Source organism: Oncorhynchus kisutch, linkage group LG4, assembly GCF_002021735.2.
Source record: "Oncorhynchus kisutch isolate 150728-3 linkage group LG4, Okis_V2, whole genome shotgun sequence".
Lineage (NCBI taxonomy): Eukaryota > Metazoa > Chordata > Actinopteri > Salmoniformes > Salmonidae > Oncorhynchus > Oncorhynchus kisutch.
The window spans coordinates 65,059,314-65,073,875 of record NC_034177.2 but is presented as its reverse complement, the minus strand read 5'-3'; the positions used below and the strand labels follow the sequence as shown (position 1 = coordinate 65,073,875).

At 41.5% G+C, this 14,562-nt stretch overlaps 1 protein-coding gene across 4 annotated transcripts in view; it reads right to left on the bottom strand.

The window, feature by feature from the left end:
• Positions 1-4,349: 4,349 nt before the first annotated feature.
• Positions 4,350-14,562, bottom strand: part of qkib (QKI, KH domain containing, RNA binding b) — a 104,399-nt gene continuing 94,186 nt past the window's right edge. The window contains exons 6-8 of one of the 4 annotated variants that reach the window (XM_020481584.2): positions 14,448-14,562; positions 11,905-11,979; positions 4,350-7,874 (exon numbers count right to left, since the gene is read on the bottom strand). The exon at positions 14,448-14,562 is cut by the window's right edge and continues 173 nt beyond it. In XM_020481584.2, the coding sequence (XP_020337173.1) occupies positions 7,858-7,874; positions 11,905-11,979; positions 14,448-14,562 (207 nt within the window). In that variant the 3' untranslated portion in view covers positions 4,350-7,857. Of the gene's footprint in view, positions 7,875-8,682 lie in introns of those variants that run through there. The other 3 variants (XR_004209821.1, XM_020481583.2, XM_031823407.1) reach the window with 3 other exon arrangements.

Genomic DNA, 14,562 nt, shown 5'->3' with positions numbered 1-14,562 from the left:
GGGCTCTATTCAATCAGCGGTACAGCGTGATAAAAATGTTCCCGTGTTAGCGGAGACTGCATTGGCGGTAAACGCTGCGTATGTCCTCTCAATCTGAAATTACCGTTACATTTATATCACGCAATCTATCGCTGCAGCGATACAGACTGAATAAAGATATAAATGCCCCTACGGGCAGGAAGAACAAACAAACAACATATTACCCTGTTAACATGGTCACACAGCTCAGTAGGTGGTGGTGCATTGTGCCAATCCCTGATAAGGCTGATTTTAATGAGGTGAAAACCAACAAGTGCCAAACAAAGGGCAAAACGATTAGATAAGCAACAAGCTAATTACTCACTCTCACAATCAAGTGGAGCTCATTCTCTCTTATGTGATGTTTAGGCTACAACATCTCCCCGCAGCCACGTTCAAATCAAGGGTTCGGCTAAATACGGAGAAAGGGAGCTCTGCCCGGCACACAGTACTACACATGTCCATAACAGTGTTCCATGGCGTTGTTTTCCTTCTCAATCAGATGCGTTTAATTTGCTTTGGTTGGAGAACACGAAGTGAGAAGGGTATTTTCAAACGGATGGAAATTAAACCATTATAAAATAGTGAAGAGAACTGAATACAGAGCATTAAAAAGACCGCTGCATTATAATAACATATTTTAATAACCTTTTCTAAGAGCGGCCAGGGGACACATTTAAAAGAAACTAACAGAGCTAAGAGTTTGTAATGGTAATATGGTATTGACGTGACTGACGCCAATAAGGTGTAGCAATGCATCACTTTTCAGTCTTCCCAACCGCCACCAGAAAGCTGACCAAGATCCCAGCCAGCGTCAACATGAAGGTCAAATCTGCTCTGGGACATACTAAATTCATCCTGTGCAGCGACTGAACACCTCCCAGGACTCTTTACCCAGTCCCCTGCAAGCTCCGCTTTCCTCCTCACTGCCAGTGCTGTCTACCCCTCCCTACCCTCCCTTGAGGACACTTACCTACTTATTAGGGGGGGGGGGGGGGCATTCTCCAAGTTGGGGATGGGAGGTCTGCAGATTTTGATTCAGGGGGAACATTATTTCAACCATTCTCTCTCTCATATGTAGATTCAGAGCAGCAGTGGATGAGTACTTCTGTCTGATCTGATTGATCCCCACTCTGGGGCAGAATATTGGATGTATCACAGCCAGAGTCTGGTACTGTTCTGTTGAATAAAACAAATGGCAGGGAAAGACAAAAGATTCTATTCAATCTGTATCGCTGAAGCGTTACAGATTCCACGTCAGAAACGTAAAGGTCATTTCCGATTGAGCCGGCATATGCAGCGCTCACCGTCGATGCAGTCTCCGCTAACATGGGAACATAGACTTTACATTTCAATCACGTTGAGCACAAAGTACACTATGATCACTGCATGGTTTCTGCACGACATGTAGGTTTCTGCTGGGAGTGGCTGAAGCAATTTACAGATCAATCCGCAGAGCGGAGACGCCAGTATTCTGCTCTAACCCTCCTCTCCTCCTCATCCTCTTCTCCTCGTCTACCCCATGGCATGGCGGCGTTGCTGTTATAGCTGCTGTTGATCTATGGCAGGGTGAACTTCAACATTTTACTTCTCATTTCTCCTCCTCAGCAGTTAAAATTTGATGCCCAGGGAGCCTCACATGTACTTTAACACTCCATAATGAGAGAGAGAGAGAGAGAGAGACAGAATCCCACAACTCAATCAGAGATCTGGGTGCCAAGCTTTTTACTTCTTCTACACAAACACTTTCATGGCTCAACACCCGGTGGCAACACAAGATGCGATTTCTTCCCCAAAATAGCCGCCAGGAACCCCAGCACATCTTATCAACACAGAGCAGAGGCCCACTGCAGCCCAGGCAATTTAAACCCTGTGATAGACATGGCAATTCCCCTGGAAAGCTCCGGATTGGAGGATGAGGACCGGGGAAAAAGAGAATGAGTAGTGAAACAAGGAATGAGAACCCAGAAAGGGCGAGGGTTGTAATGTGCGGGTATGGATATGGACAAAGTATGTGTGTGTGTTTCTGATGGAGGGAGACTTGTAGACTAGTTGCCATGCTAAGAAGTAGTTGTATATGGAAAATGTTGACAGGCGTAACCGGTATAACAATAACTTAACTCATAACAGCAGGTTGCTAGAGCAGAGGTGTTTTTGTGTGTTTTTGAGTAGAGAGAGACATTTGAGCATCTGAGGATGCTCCATTGACTTAAAGATGACAGCGGATAGTAATCACACAATTCCCAATTACATATCCTCCATGCCTTCCAATGTCAGATAGTGTGAAGGAGGGTATTGATTTGCACTCCACCTCACATCTGTACCACACTGTGTTCCTGTCCGCTTCTACATCAGGGATCGGAGATCATTTTACCCCCTATTTCGAAGCCCATTTTATGGTGTCCTTCATTGTATAAGATACATTATAGACTGGGTGGTTCGAGCTCTGAATACTGATTGGCTGACAGCCATGGCATATGACATCAACTCAAATCTAATTTTATTGGTCACATACACATGGTTAGCAGATGTTATTGCGAATGTAGCGAAATGCATGTGCTTCTAGCTCCGACAGTGCAGTAAATATCAGACAAGCAATCTAACAATTGCACAACAACTACCTAGTACACAGAAATCTAAGTAAAGGAATAGAATATTATATACATAAAAAAATATGCATGAGCAATGACTGAGAGGCATAGGCAAGATGCAATAGATGGTATAAAATACAGTATGTACATTAGATGAGTAATGCAAGATATGTAAACATTATTAAAGTGGCATTATTAAAGGGGCTAGTGATCCATTTATTAAAGTGGCAAATGATTTCAAGTCTGTATGTAGGCTGCAGCCTCACTGTGATAACTGTTTAACAGTCTGATGGCCTTGAGATAGAAGCTATTTTTCAGTCTCTCGGTCCCAGCTTTGATGCACCTGTACTGACCTCGCCTTCTGGATGGTAGCGGGGTTAACATGCAGTGCCTCGGGTGATTGTTGTCCTTGATGATCTTTTTGGCCTTCCTGTGACATCAGATGCTATAGGTCTTCTGCTGTAGGTATCAGACCGTATAATACGGGTAGGGCAAAACATTTATTTTTACTGCTCTAATTACATTGGTAACCAGTTTATAATAGCAATAAGGCACCTCGGGGGTTGATTGCATATATAGCCAATATACCACGGCTAAGAGCTTTGTCCAGGCACTCTGCAATGAGTCGTGCTAAGAACAACCCTTAGCCATGGTATATTGGCTATATACCACCACCCCCCCCCGTGCCTTATTGCTTAATTCACCATTTTGTCAACTCACTAGGATCATTTCTCATTGTTATTCTGGTTAAGCCAGTGTTGAATATAAAATGTTGTTCTACACTAAGTAGTAGTTCTTGCAGTAATATTTCCTGAAGTTAAATTTGTTTATGACCCTTGACCTACCAAAATTGTGCCACACCCACCGCTTGCATTTTCCGCCATTTCCATAAACTTTCTAGGCCAATGACATAGAGCTTCCTTCTCCTGGGATGTCCCCATTTTCTAGGATTCGATAGGACTCCTCCATGAAACTTCAGAGTATCCATAACAAACTATGGAAATTCCTTTTGAGTTTTTACCCTGGATGTAGAGGGGAGTAGCAAAGTGAAGTCAACAAAGCCACCCTGAAAAACATTGACTTAGCATCTCATATTTACTTCCAACTTGGGTATTTTATGGGGGGTTTGAAATGAAACAAAGATTAATACTTTGGCCTAAGAAAATAAGTTAATGACAAGTCATAATAGGATTTTTCAAAACTATTTCAAGAACTCTGAAATTGAGGGATGTTGCATAAGTTACTATTAAGAGAACAACATGCTTATAAAATAAGCATCTGCTATGTTTGATTGAATCAAATGGCTAAATGGTCTAAGAGGCTATATTCCTTCATAGATATGGTTCATGTGTCATCTAACATTTCATAGCTGCAAACTACCACTACAGTATACAGATGCATGATAATTAAGCAATGACCAGGTGGTGTGGTATATGGCCAATATACCACGGCTAAGGGCTGTTCTTTAAGCACGACGCAACACAGAGTGCCTGGACACAGTCCTTAGCCTTGGTATACTGGCCATATACCACAAACCCCTGAGGTGCCTTATTGCTATTATAAACTGGTTACCTATGTAATTAGAGTAGTACTAATAAATGTTTTGTCGTACCCGTGGTATACCACAGCTGTCAGCCAATCAGCATTCAGTGCTCAAACCACCCAGTACATAACTCCTATAGCCTCTCTTTCTAAAATGATGCAGTGCCCTCAGAATGTTAATAAAACAGAACATCTTCATTAATACGTCTGTTTGGAATCATTTATTAAATAATACTGGCTAAGTCTAACACGTCACAACAAAACATAGGAGGAAAGGAAAAAGTTAAATGATCTGAGTCAGTAATAGAGATAAGACTTTGTCAAGGAGTCAATTTAATGCAGTGTTTCTTAATCCTGGTCCTGGGGGCCCAAAGAGGTGCACATATTTGTTTTTGCCCTAGACACCTGATTCCACTAATCAAAGGTTTTATGATGAGTTGATCGTTAGAGGAATCAGGTGTGCACCTCTTTGGTTCCCCAGGACCAGGATTAGGGAAAAAAAAAACAGATTTAATAAACTACAAAGAATCTCAAAATCAAACAAACAACGTAGCTGCTTTTGTCGTTTATGTAAGTCATTTAACATTTTTTTTCCCTTACACACATATAAAACAAGATAGAAAAATACATTATAAACTTGTAACAATGGCTGCAAATACACATATCGTTTTCTCATAGGAAATCATTTGGGTATGGTCGCACACCATCCATGGAGTAAATGCTAACAGGATCAGTTGTTCGACAGCATGGGGTCCTACAGAATAACACGCTTGATCTGCACACTCGGAAAAAAAACACCAGGTCAAGAATAATGCTGTCAAAATGGCACAGATAAAAAAAAATCTCAGATAATAGCATAACAGTAACATTACTTAGGGATGGGATGCCATTCTATATGGGTTCTGATGTCTCTTCACTCACAACCAAGGAAACCATTTGTTTGCTACCATTCTTTTATCACCAGTACAATTATATGTAAAATATTCATATTCGCCTCGCTTCAAAGTCAATCCATTGTCTTATATAATAATGACTTCCGATAACAATGATAATAACACATATCATAGTAATGATTGAGAATCCATTCGTATTCATCATTTATAATGGATTATAATAATATGCAATTTTACTGCAGAATCATTTCGCAAACATAAATACTGTAACTGAAAAGAAATGGCACACATGAAGACAATCTGTGACACAGAAACTCTTCATACACCACCAGAGGCCATTCTGTTGCATAGTAAATAAAGAGGGGGATGTGGAGCAATCTTTTGGTGCAGACCAGGAAGTACACACAGGCTTTACAGTCAATCACTAGGTACCACAATCACATAAACCCTTCTCCTCCAATTAACACAGCACGTGTCGAGTCAGCAATAAGACTACAGACCCAATACTCCTTTATAGGAAGTAAATCAGGAGGGCAGAAACAGACACGTCCTCATCTAATGGGATAGGTGGTAGAGAGATACATCATGGTAGAGGGATGTGTGATGTCAGCTCCACGGGTAGTGGGATGTCTATGCCAATGACAACTCCTACATAAGGCAGTCCAAAATGACACTTCTAACACTACTAACTGTAAAGACGATGCATGTCAAGATGTCCTTGTGTGTAAAACCTAGGAACTGGCATGAGTACCATACTACTGGAAATAATAATTGGGGAACTCTGAGGCCATCCTCAACAGACAAAGACAACCGGAGTCTCAGGGGCGTCACAGTGAAATACTATAAGGCCAATCATTTTCTCAGTTCAGATACGAACTGGACATGTTACAGCTCTCTTTTATCATATATTTGTCCCTTTAGGACAGGGTTACCCAACTGGCCCGTGGGCTGAATTTGGCCCACAGGAGATATTAATTGGCCCCACAAGACTGTAAAAACAGGCAAATCAGCTCCAAGTGATTTTAATTTTGGACATCTCTTCCAAAGTATTACCACGCGTAATAGAGTGATATTTGTGATCATATATAAATGTGAGCAAAGTTTGAAACTATTATGTTTTAGTCAAATATGATTTCTGTTTGGGCTTCTTGCAGTACATTTGCAGTCTACAAATTATTTGTATTTATGTCCCAGCCCCCTGACCATCCACTTAAAAATAAATGGTCACGTGGCTGAATCTAGTTGATGATCCCTGCTTTAGGACATTGTACCAAAGGGTCTAATGACCTAGACTCCGACACAATTGGTATATTACTAATATTTAACTGATATTACTACTCTATGGAGCCACCAAAAATAACTTGTGTACCTACCTAGAGTCACACTTAAATGATGGTGGAAGGAGACCTACTGTGTCTGACTAGTGTAGCAACAAGGCTGAGGTGACTGACTCCGTCTAAGGGCATCTCTGTGGCTGACAGACTGTGTGTACTGACCTGGCCTGCAGCTTAAAGGCTGAGGATGACACATTCAGATATCAGAAACCATAATAAGGCACTTTGTTGTTTTTCCACTTCAGTTAAATGCTCAACCCCGAAATCAAATGAAAGGTTGTTTTGGTCTTCACCTCTCCATCCACAGAAAGAAAACAGGATTGTTTTCATGACATAAAGGGTTTAATTTTTAATTTCTCTTTACAATACTTGAAGATATAAAAGACTATGTTTTTGAAAAATAGATATTTCTCTTTGCCATGAGCACCCATGTATAATAAAAGTGTCTATTTTCTTTACATAGGGTGTTCTCTCCCCCATTTTTACACATGTATCTACAATTTCAATACATTTGTACAGCAGATAGGCAAGCATGGCTTTTACATCCTAAAAAAAAACAGTTGACTGCAAGATCTTCCTTCATGGTAGAAAAACAACAACAATGCCAGGTAACGGGACAGGTACTCCACCTTCTATACGCTTGATACTCTTTTTGACCCCTAGTCTCTCTTCAAGTCCTGCTAGAATGAACCCCCCTCAATTTCCATTTCAAAACAGAACCAGGATTTCATAGAGAGTCAGTGAAGGGAGAGGGGTAATCAGTTGGCAAGGATATATGGGTGGACAGAGAGAGACAGAGAGAGAGACAGAGACAGAGAGAGAGAGAGAGAGAGAGAGAGAGAGAGAGAGAGAGAGAGAGAGAGAGAGAGAGAGAGAGAGAGAGAGAGAGAGAGAGAGAGAGAGAGAGAGAGAGAGAGAGACAGAGACAGAGACAGAGACAGAGAGACAGAGAGAGGTGCATGCACTCTGCTCGGGAAGGCCTCACCGCGCTGCTATACATTCAGAGCCAGCTCCGTTACCATGACAGTGGAAAAGTCACCTGGGCGACATGCGTACGGTGGGTTTGGGCGGTCGGAGGGGTGGGAGGGTGTCGACCTTCTTCATCTTCAGTCCGGATGAGGCGACCAGCCGTTACCAGGGTGTTTTAGAGTATGGTGTGGTGTGTTTGGAAGTTGCCTGGCTGGGGACTCGTTCAGTGATGCTCAGAGGGGGCATTTCAGACCTTATTGCTTAACAATGATTCAGTGCAGGTCTAGAGCCAGGGTCAGTCCCCCTATTAAGCAGACAGGGCAGGCAGGAGTGGCCCGCCAAGCCATTATAGTGTGTCCATTATTCGGCTGATGAGAAGCTGTGCCGTGACTGACTGTAACAAGCCAAGGCTGCTTTATGTGTTCTTTCTTTCTACCGGAGAACTGATCTGCGGGCAGGCAATGGCCAGGTCATCATGTGTGAAGAGTTCAGAGGTCAGAAGGTCAGGGGTTAGTTGCCAGTGGCGGCTGGGGGGAGGGTTAGGAAACAAACAAACAGAAAGGAGAGAAAAATAATAAAGGAGAGAAACAAAAAGGAAAGGAAAGAACAAAGATTGAGAGGAGATTAGTCTCGGCTAGTGACAGCAGGATGACAATATGATTTAACCAATCAGAGCTATACCTTGCATCCATTCAACCCACCATACGATTTCTCCATAACTGGGACTGACCAACTTACACGTGTCACAATGTGTTTCCATATCTTTCACAACACCTTTGACCAAAGCCAGAGCGCTGGAGCGAGAATGTTGTGTAAAAAAAGGAGAAAAAAAAGGAAGGCATTCTTTTGTTAGTATAGATACAGGACAATTCATATGGTGGGTTGATTGAATCCAATAATTCAGGAATAACTCTTCATATATTTTAATACAGTGTCATAAAATCATGAAAGCATGATTTTACATAATATGAACGACAGCCCCACCCCCCCATAGCTCAAATGTTAAAAAGGAGGAAATTTAAATAAGACAATAACAGTATGTCTAATTGTTAGTAGCAGTCAAGTGAATAGACAGTAAATCAAGGCAGAAGAAAAGATCAAAATGAGATGGAGGAAGGAATAGTCTTGGACAACAGTCAGTAAAATGATTGTTAACTGACTGTTAAGAGTCATTAGAGCCCTTCAGATGTTCAAGAGTCAAGCGGCTAGTAGTGATGGAAACGAATATTAATAAGTCTTATTGTTATAGAATAAATGAATTTAGAGAGGATACAATGAGAAATTCAAGAAGACCACATCATTGTGGACAAAATCATTTAGGGCCAAAACAGTGTGTATAGTTTTTTTTTACTCAATATAATTTTTTATTGCCTTTTTAAAGTATGTTTTCTATTTACAACAAACATGAAAATCCTTGCCTTAATGGTACAAAGCAACACTACATGGTATTTTCTAGAATAGCACACTAGCCATGGAAGTTGAAGCCGTGAGCATGCTAAAGCTGTCACTTCAGCCGGTACCCTCAGCTTAGGAGACAATAGACAATTCACAGGACACATAATATAAAATGCACTTGCATATAAACACTGAAAAGGTCCTGTCTTTTGTATAAAGCCCTAAAATATATTCAAAAATATAGGACATTTTCTAAAGTGGTTCTATAAAGCTGCTATGTGTCTTTCCTACAAATAGCCCTCTAGAATAATCCTGGCTATTTCTTTGCAAAATACAAGTAAAATCTGACATTTCATATACATTCCTGCTTTATATTTTTAATATATATATTTATATATATATTTCAAGAAGCCACAAGTATATACTATTTTCTTTGCAACAACAACAAATAAAAAGAAGCTTACAGTAAAACGTTAAAAAAAATGTCTCAAGGTGATTTGTTTCCTTCTTAATAAATGCATTCATACTCTGGCAATTTCTCACCCATAAAGTGGAACCCTAGAATTCTCTGTCCACTCCACAGTGGTCCGTTTAAGACTTCTTCAGCTTAGATCATACATGTATTCATTTACTTATTTCATCGTCTGAGGTTTGTCGTAGTTGTCACTTTTGAAACATGTCTGCCCTTCTGACTGGAGCAGAAGAGATTTAAAACTTTTAACTTTTTAAAATCATTCAGTGCAAAATAAGTTCTGTGGCGTAAAGTCTCTCTTTTCAAATGAAGCAGAGTGCAACAGATGTAAAGAAAACAGAAAGGTGTGGTTTCTTCACCAGATTGACAAGAGACTGTAAATCCTACTGTACTAAGAGTTTGAGAAAACTGTGTATCGTTGAGAGCTGTTGTAAACGCTTTCAAATGCACTGTAAAATGTCCAGAGGAAAATCTAAATCAGAATATACTGTATAAATCTCTAGACCCAATTGATGCACTTATTTGATACTATACTGAGACTGTTCAACATCTTTGCCAACATGAGCTGATAAAGAAACCCACATTTCAGATGCCATTTTACATCTGTCTCCATCAGAGACAGCCTACCTCTAAACACACAGGTTTGACTGGTTGGCCTGCATTCAATCCACCTGCCTCATGGTTCACCATCTGAACCGCGCTGAATCACAAATGTCAATCATATTATATTGTATTACCTTAATGTTTGGATAAAGTGTTGTCCAAACTTTTAATGTTGTAAAACTGTTAATCAGAGTATGGGGCCCAAACCTATGAAGAGGTAGATTAAATACAGGCCTTTGTGCAATTTAATCTGATGTTGGTTTCTCATTAATTAAGTCAGTGTTACCTATCCGTTACCATTATCAGATTTTTTTTACTGTTGATTAAGGTTTGACCTTTTAGTAATAATATGCACTTCTTAAGGAACTCCATGTTACAGTTATTTTTTACATGACTTATTTGTTTTAGGGCAGATTCGTCCTGTAATGTTTTCAGAGGCAATTCACAGTCTGCTCTACAGTGAAATCTGAATATCCTTAGATACAGTCTGTATAATATACTGTGTGTATCTGAACTTCTTTTTGTAAAGACAATCACTGACTCTCATTACTGTGACGGGTCATGTTGATGATAGGCATAAATACGTTTTCTTTTTAAGAGTAAAAGGATTCAAGCAATGTCCAACAACGTATAAAGTGCGACACTATGACTGTACATGATGAACATACAGTGCTATATGTTAAAGGGATAATTCACCCAAATTACAAAATGGATTACTGTGGACACAGTGTCTGGGAAACTAAACCAAAACATGTGTTGCTGTGTCATACCTTGTCCGACAGCTGACAGGGTAAAGAAACCAATATGTTATTTTGTAATTTGGGTGAACTCTCTCTTTAAGTGTTCCATATCATTTAGCAGCAAAAAAATTGGTTATTGAACTTTCATTTAATTTCACTGGATTGTTCTATTTCAATGTATGTACTAAAATGTAGCCTTATTGATAAATACACTGCTTGTCGGCTGTTTTCAATTGGCATTGGCATCAAATCCCCTGGCACATTGCAACCGTTTCCTTGATTAGGTACGAGAAATGATCTGTAATGAAATGTAAATGTGATGATACACAGTGTGTGCATGTACAAGGCACACTTGTTGTTTGAAGCACTGAGGTCTAAGGATTAAAAAAGAGAAGACACTGTAGACTACAGATCCCGCAAATTCCTAGTTGCCTGTGTAACTTCACACATGGTTCCTTCTCCAATAACTTCCTCAATTATTCTCAATTATTCAGTAAGGGTAGTAAAAGTTCTGCATGGACTCAAAAAAAAGGAGGGCAGGAAATGGGTAGACTTCAGAGAGTAAAGGGTTTGGCGGTTGTGTTTGTTTACCTATCTGCAGAAGAAGCTATTTCCAGTCTAAAGCCCACCACGTGTCCACCCCTCTCTACTCATAAGGCCGCTGTTGAGACTTTTGACACTAAATAAACAATGTAATTTTGTATCTAAATTACTGTAGTAAAAATGGGAAGCTACTGCAGTCCAATTAGACAGTGAAAACAAAAAACAAATAGGACATGACAGGTTTACACCCACTTGTGTGTTGTCTTTGACAATAAAATGGGTCAGATTCTCCAAAAAGTAATTTCCGCAAACAAATAAATACAAATGGACATACTCGATCAATTATAGTGTTACATTATCCACTTAATAAGGAGTTGAAGACTTAAGTGCATAAAATTGCAAACTTCTCGTTCAACAGAGGGGGAAACTAAAACACAGATAATTGTATCTTCTTTCTTTTAGAAGGGGTATAGTCCATTATTTGTCATCAACATCATGTCAGATTCATAAAGTCATCGAAATAATGGAGTGGAGTAGTTTGTTTTATAAATGCAGGTATGCGTGTTTGTGTCTCTACCTAGATAGCAAAAGCATCATTATCCTACTGTGTTGTGGTCACTATTCCTCAGAATCACCTAAATAAACGTTCTCAGAGGCCAAGAGTAGGAAGGGGGTGCAGTATGTTGCATCACATCACAAACTGGGACGACTAGCTTAACAATTTGTACATATTGCAAAACAGATCAGGACCAACAGTGAGCAGGCATTAGCAATAAAACACAAAAGCATAGGAGCTAAACTAACCTCGGTCTGCGGTCACTATCCTTTGGTAAGGATGGACCCGCAGTTCGTGCCTTCGAACTTTAGTAGTCACTGCACCTGCTCGGATTGCAACAACATGACCAAAACAAGGATTAGGTCATTTCATCCTTCACCATTTCCATCAATTCAATTCATCATATCATAAAGGCTTATATATGACCATACATCTAACAAAATTAGGAAAAATCATTAGAAATACATGTTAAGGCACAAATTATACTCATATATTTTGTTCCAACAAGGAGAAATATTGGACTTAACATCCATGACAATGGAGTAGCATTGTTTACTCGAGTCCTTGCTACAGATTCACAGACATTAGGCATTTATGCATTCAGACACACACACACACACACACACACACACACACACACACACACACACACACACACACACACACACACACACACACACACACACACACACACAGAGGGTAGCTTTACTAGTCACATAATCTCAGGTTGAGCATCAGGAAGTGCATCTCTCTAGTTATTCGTTTGAAATATAATACTGATCACTCACTCTCTGGTTAAAGCCCAGAGACGAAAGCTTTTAGGCACATTTGCAGTAATAAAAAAAGTAACATCTCTTATTAAAAAAAAGAAGAAAAAAGGCAATGAATTAAGTGATTAGTAAAGCGAGACAGTATTTGTCGAGATTCTCAAGCCCAGACATAGCAGTCAGTGAAACAACATATACATGTGTGGCTGCGTGTGTACAGGATGCACATACCACCACACACACATCATGCATGGTATAAAGAGCTGTGCCTCTTTGGGGAGGTTGGGCCAGTGTAAACATCAGTAGTGAGGGGGTCTGTCTGTCTGACTGCTATAGGCCTGACTCATGGTTCGATATACTAAGAGGCCGTTTGGGAAACAAAAGTGTCTGTGTGTTAACACTTAGATCGAATGAGGGGCTCAGTAAGGATCCTTGAAATTCTTTTAGCCTTTCGTGGGGAAAGCCACACCTATAGAATAAAGGAAGGGAACCGGGAATTAGTGCCAGGAGTGTCCGGCGGTCCTTTGAGAAGCATCACCAGGCCCTATTCCCAAAGCCATTTTAGGACATTCCTTTTGAGTCGATACAAAAAAGCTCTATACAAAAGGGCCATGTTGTTCACTCACATACTGTTGTTTCGAGTGGCTACACTTGAGCTGAAATAATCATTCGGTGAATATTATGATAAGAGTGAAGTAAAGACTCAGTGTGGGGACAGAAAGTCCTAAAATCCCTTTGTGAATAAAGCCTGTCAAGCCTACAGTAGATGCTTTAACCTCGTCACCAACACACCCCACCACTCCCTTGGCTCCGTAACCACTCTGTCCCGACCTCCGCATGTTACCTCTCCCGATGCCCCAGAGCCACACCCAAGAGAGAGGGTGACGGGGGACCCCGCCCCAAGGGGGGTCTCCAGCAGTGTGGGGCTCAGTGCTTATTCTCCCTCATCATCATCATACACAGATATATCATCATCATCATCAGGACAGGAAATCAAAAAGGGTTGATCAGTAACACACACGTCACTTTGAACAGACGTTCAAAGAGGAAGGGCTGAGGCTTCCCCATGTGGCTTGTGGTTGTTCAGAGAGGGCCGATCCTCGACCAGTCCAACGTGTGGTGGCGGGGAGGGAGGGAGGGGGGGAGGAGGAGGTGTGTGTGTGTTGTGTGAGGGGATGGAGGGAAGGAGGGAGGGAAGGGGGTGTTTCTTTAAAAGGGAGGCCGGTTGGAGGGCTCTCCTCGCTGCACAGTGATGGGAAAGTGACAGGTCTGAAACCCCAGGTAGAGGGGCAGCTCTTCGGCCTTTGAGGACGCTGTATTGGTTACACAAGAGAGAGAGACAGGGTGAAATCTTCGCCGGGCTCCGCCGCTCCTCGACCTCCACCCCCCGCCCCTCTCCTCACAGTAACACCCCCTCTCCCTTCACCCAGACACACAGTTGGAGGCTTGGTCCACTGCACTGGGCAGAAAACTGGCTGCTACGGGCTGACACAGTTCAGACGGACTATTTAGAATGTGCTCAACCCAATTGGACAAGCTGCTGTTGGCATTTTGTTGCATTGATAGCAGTTCAGGTTTACACTGTGCCTTTGGGAGCATTCTTAATGGAGTCACGTTGTGTTGGTAATATGATATTTCTAATCTGATTTTCTAAAGTGGCTTTTTCAAAGCTATAGGGCCACGTGTGTATGCGGGGACCGGGAGAGAGGAGGGTAAGGACCTTTTCCCAAATAAAACAGCTCCCTCTTATAATTCACATCGAGCCAGTGGAGCACTTAACAGCCTATTTATTTATGCACACATTACTTAAAGGGCTTTTTAGATGAGAGAAGTGTCTCGTGACAGTGAAAAGAAAGATGCAGTAAAGAGCTGGAATGTTTTTTTCTGTTGCTGACTGGGGGGGTGGGGGGGGATTATTTAGGAGGTGTGGCGCAGGATCAGCGTGGGGGCGGGGTTCCACTGGCCGTGGGGGTGGTAGTGTTGGTGGGGGGCTGCGGGGCAATCGCAGGGGCACGCATTCTTACCTAACACCCCGCTGGAGTCGATGGGGTACTCCAGGATGGAGGTGGCAGGGGCCAGCGTGTAGGGGTAATCGTAGGGCGACGCGTATATGAGGCCCGCCTCGGGACCCTGGGTCAT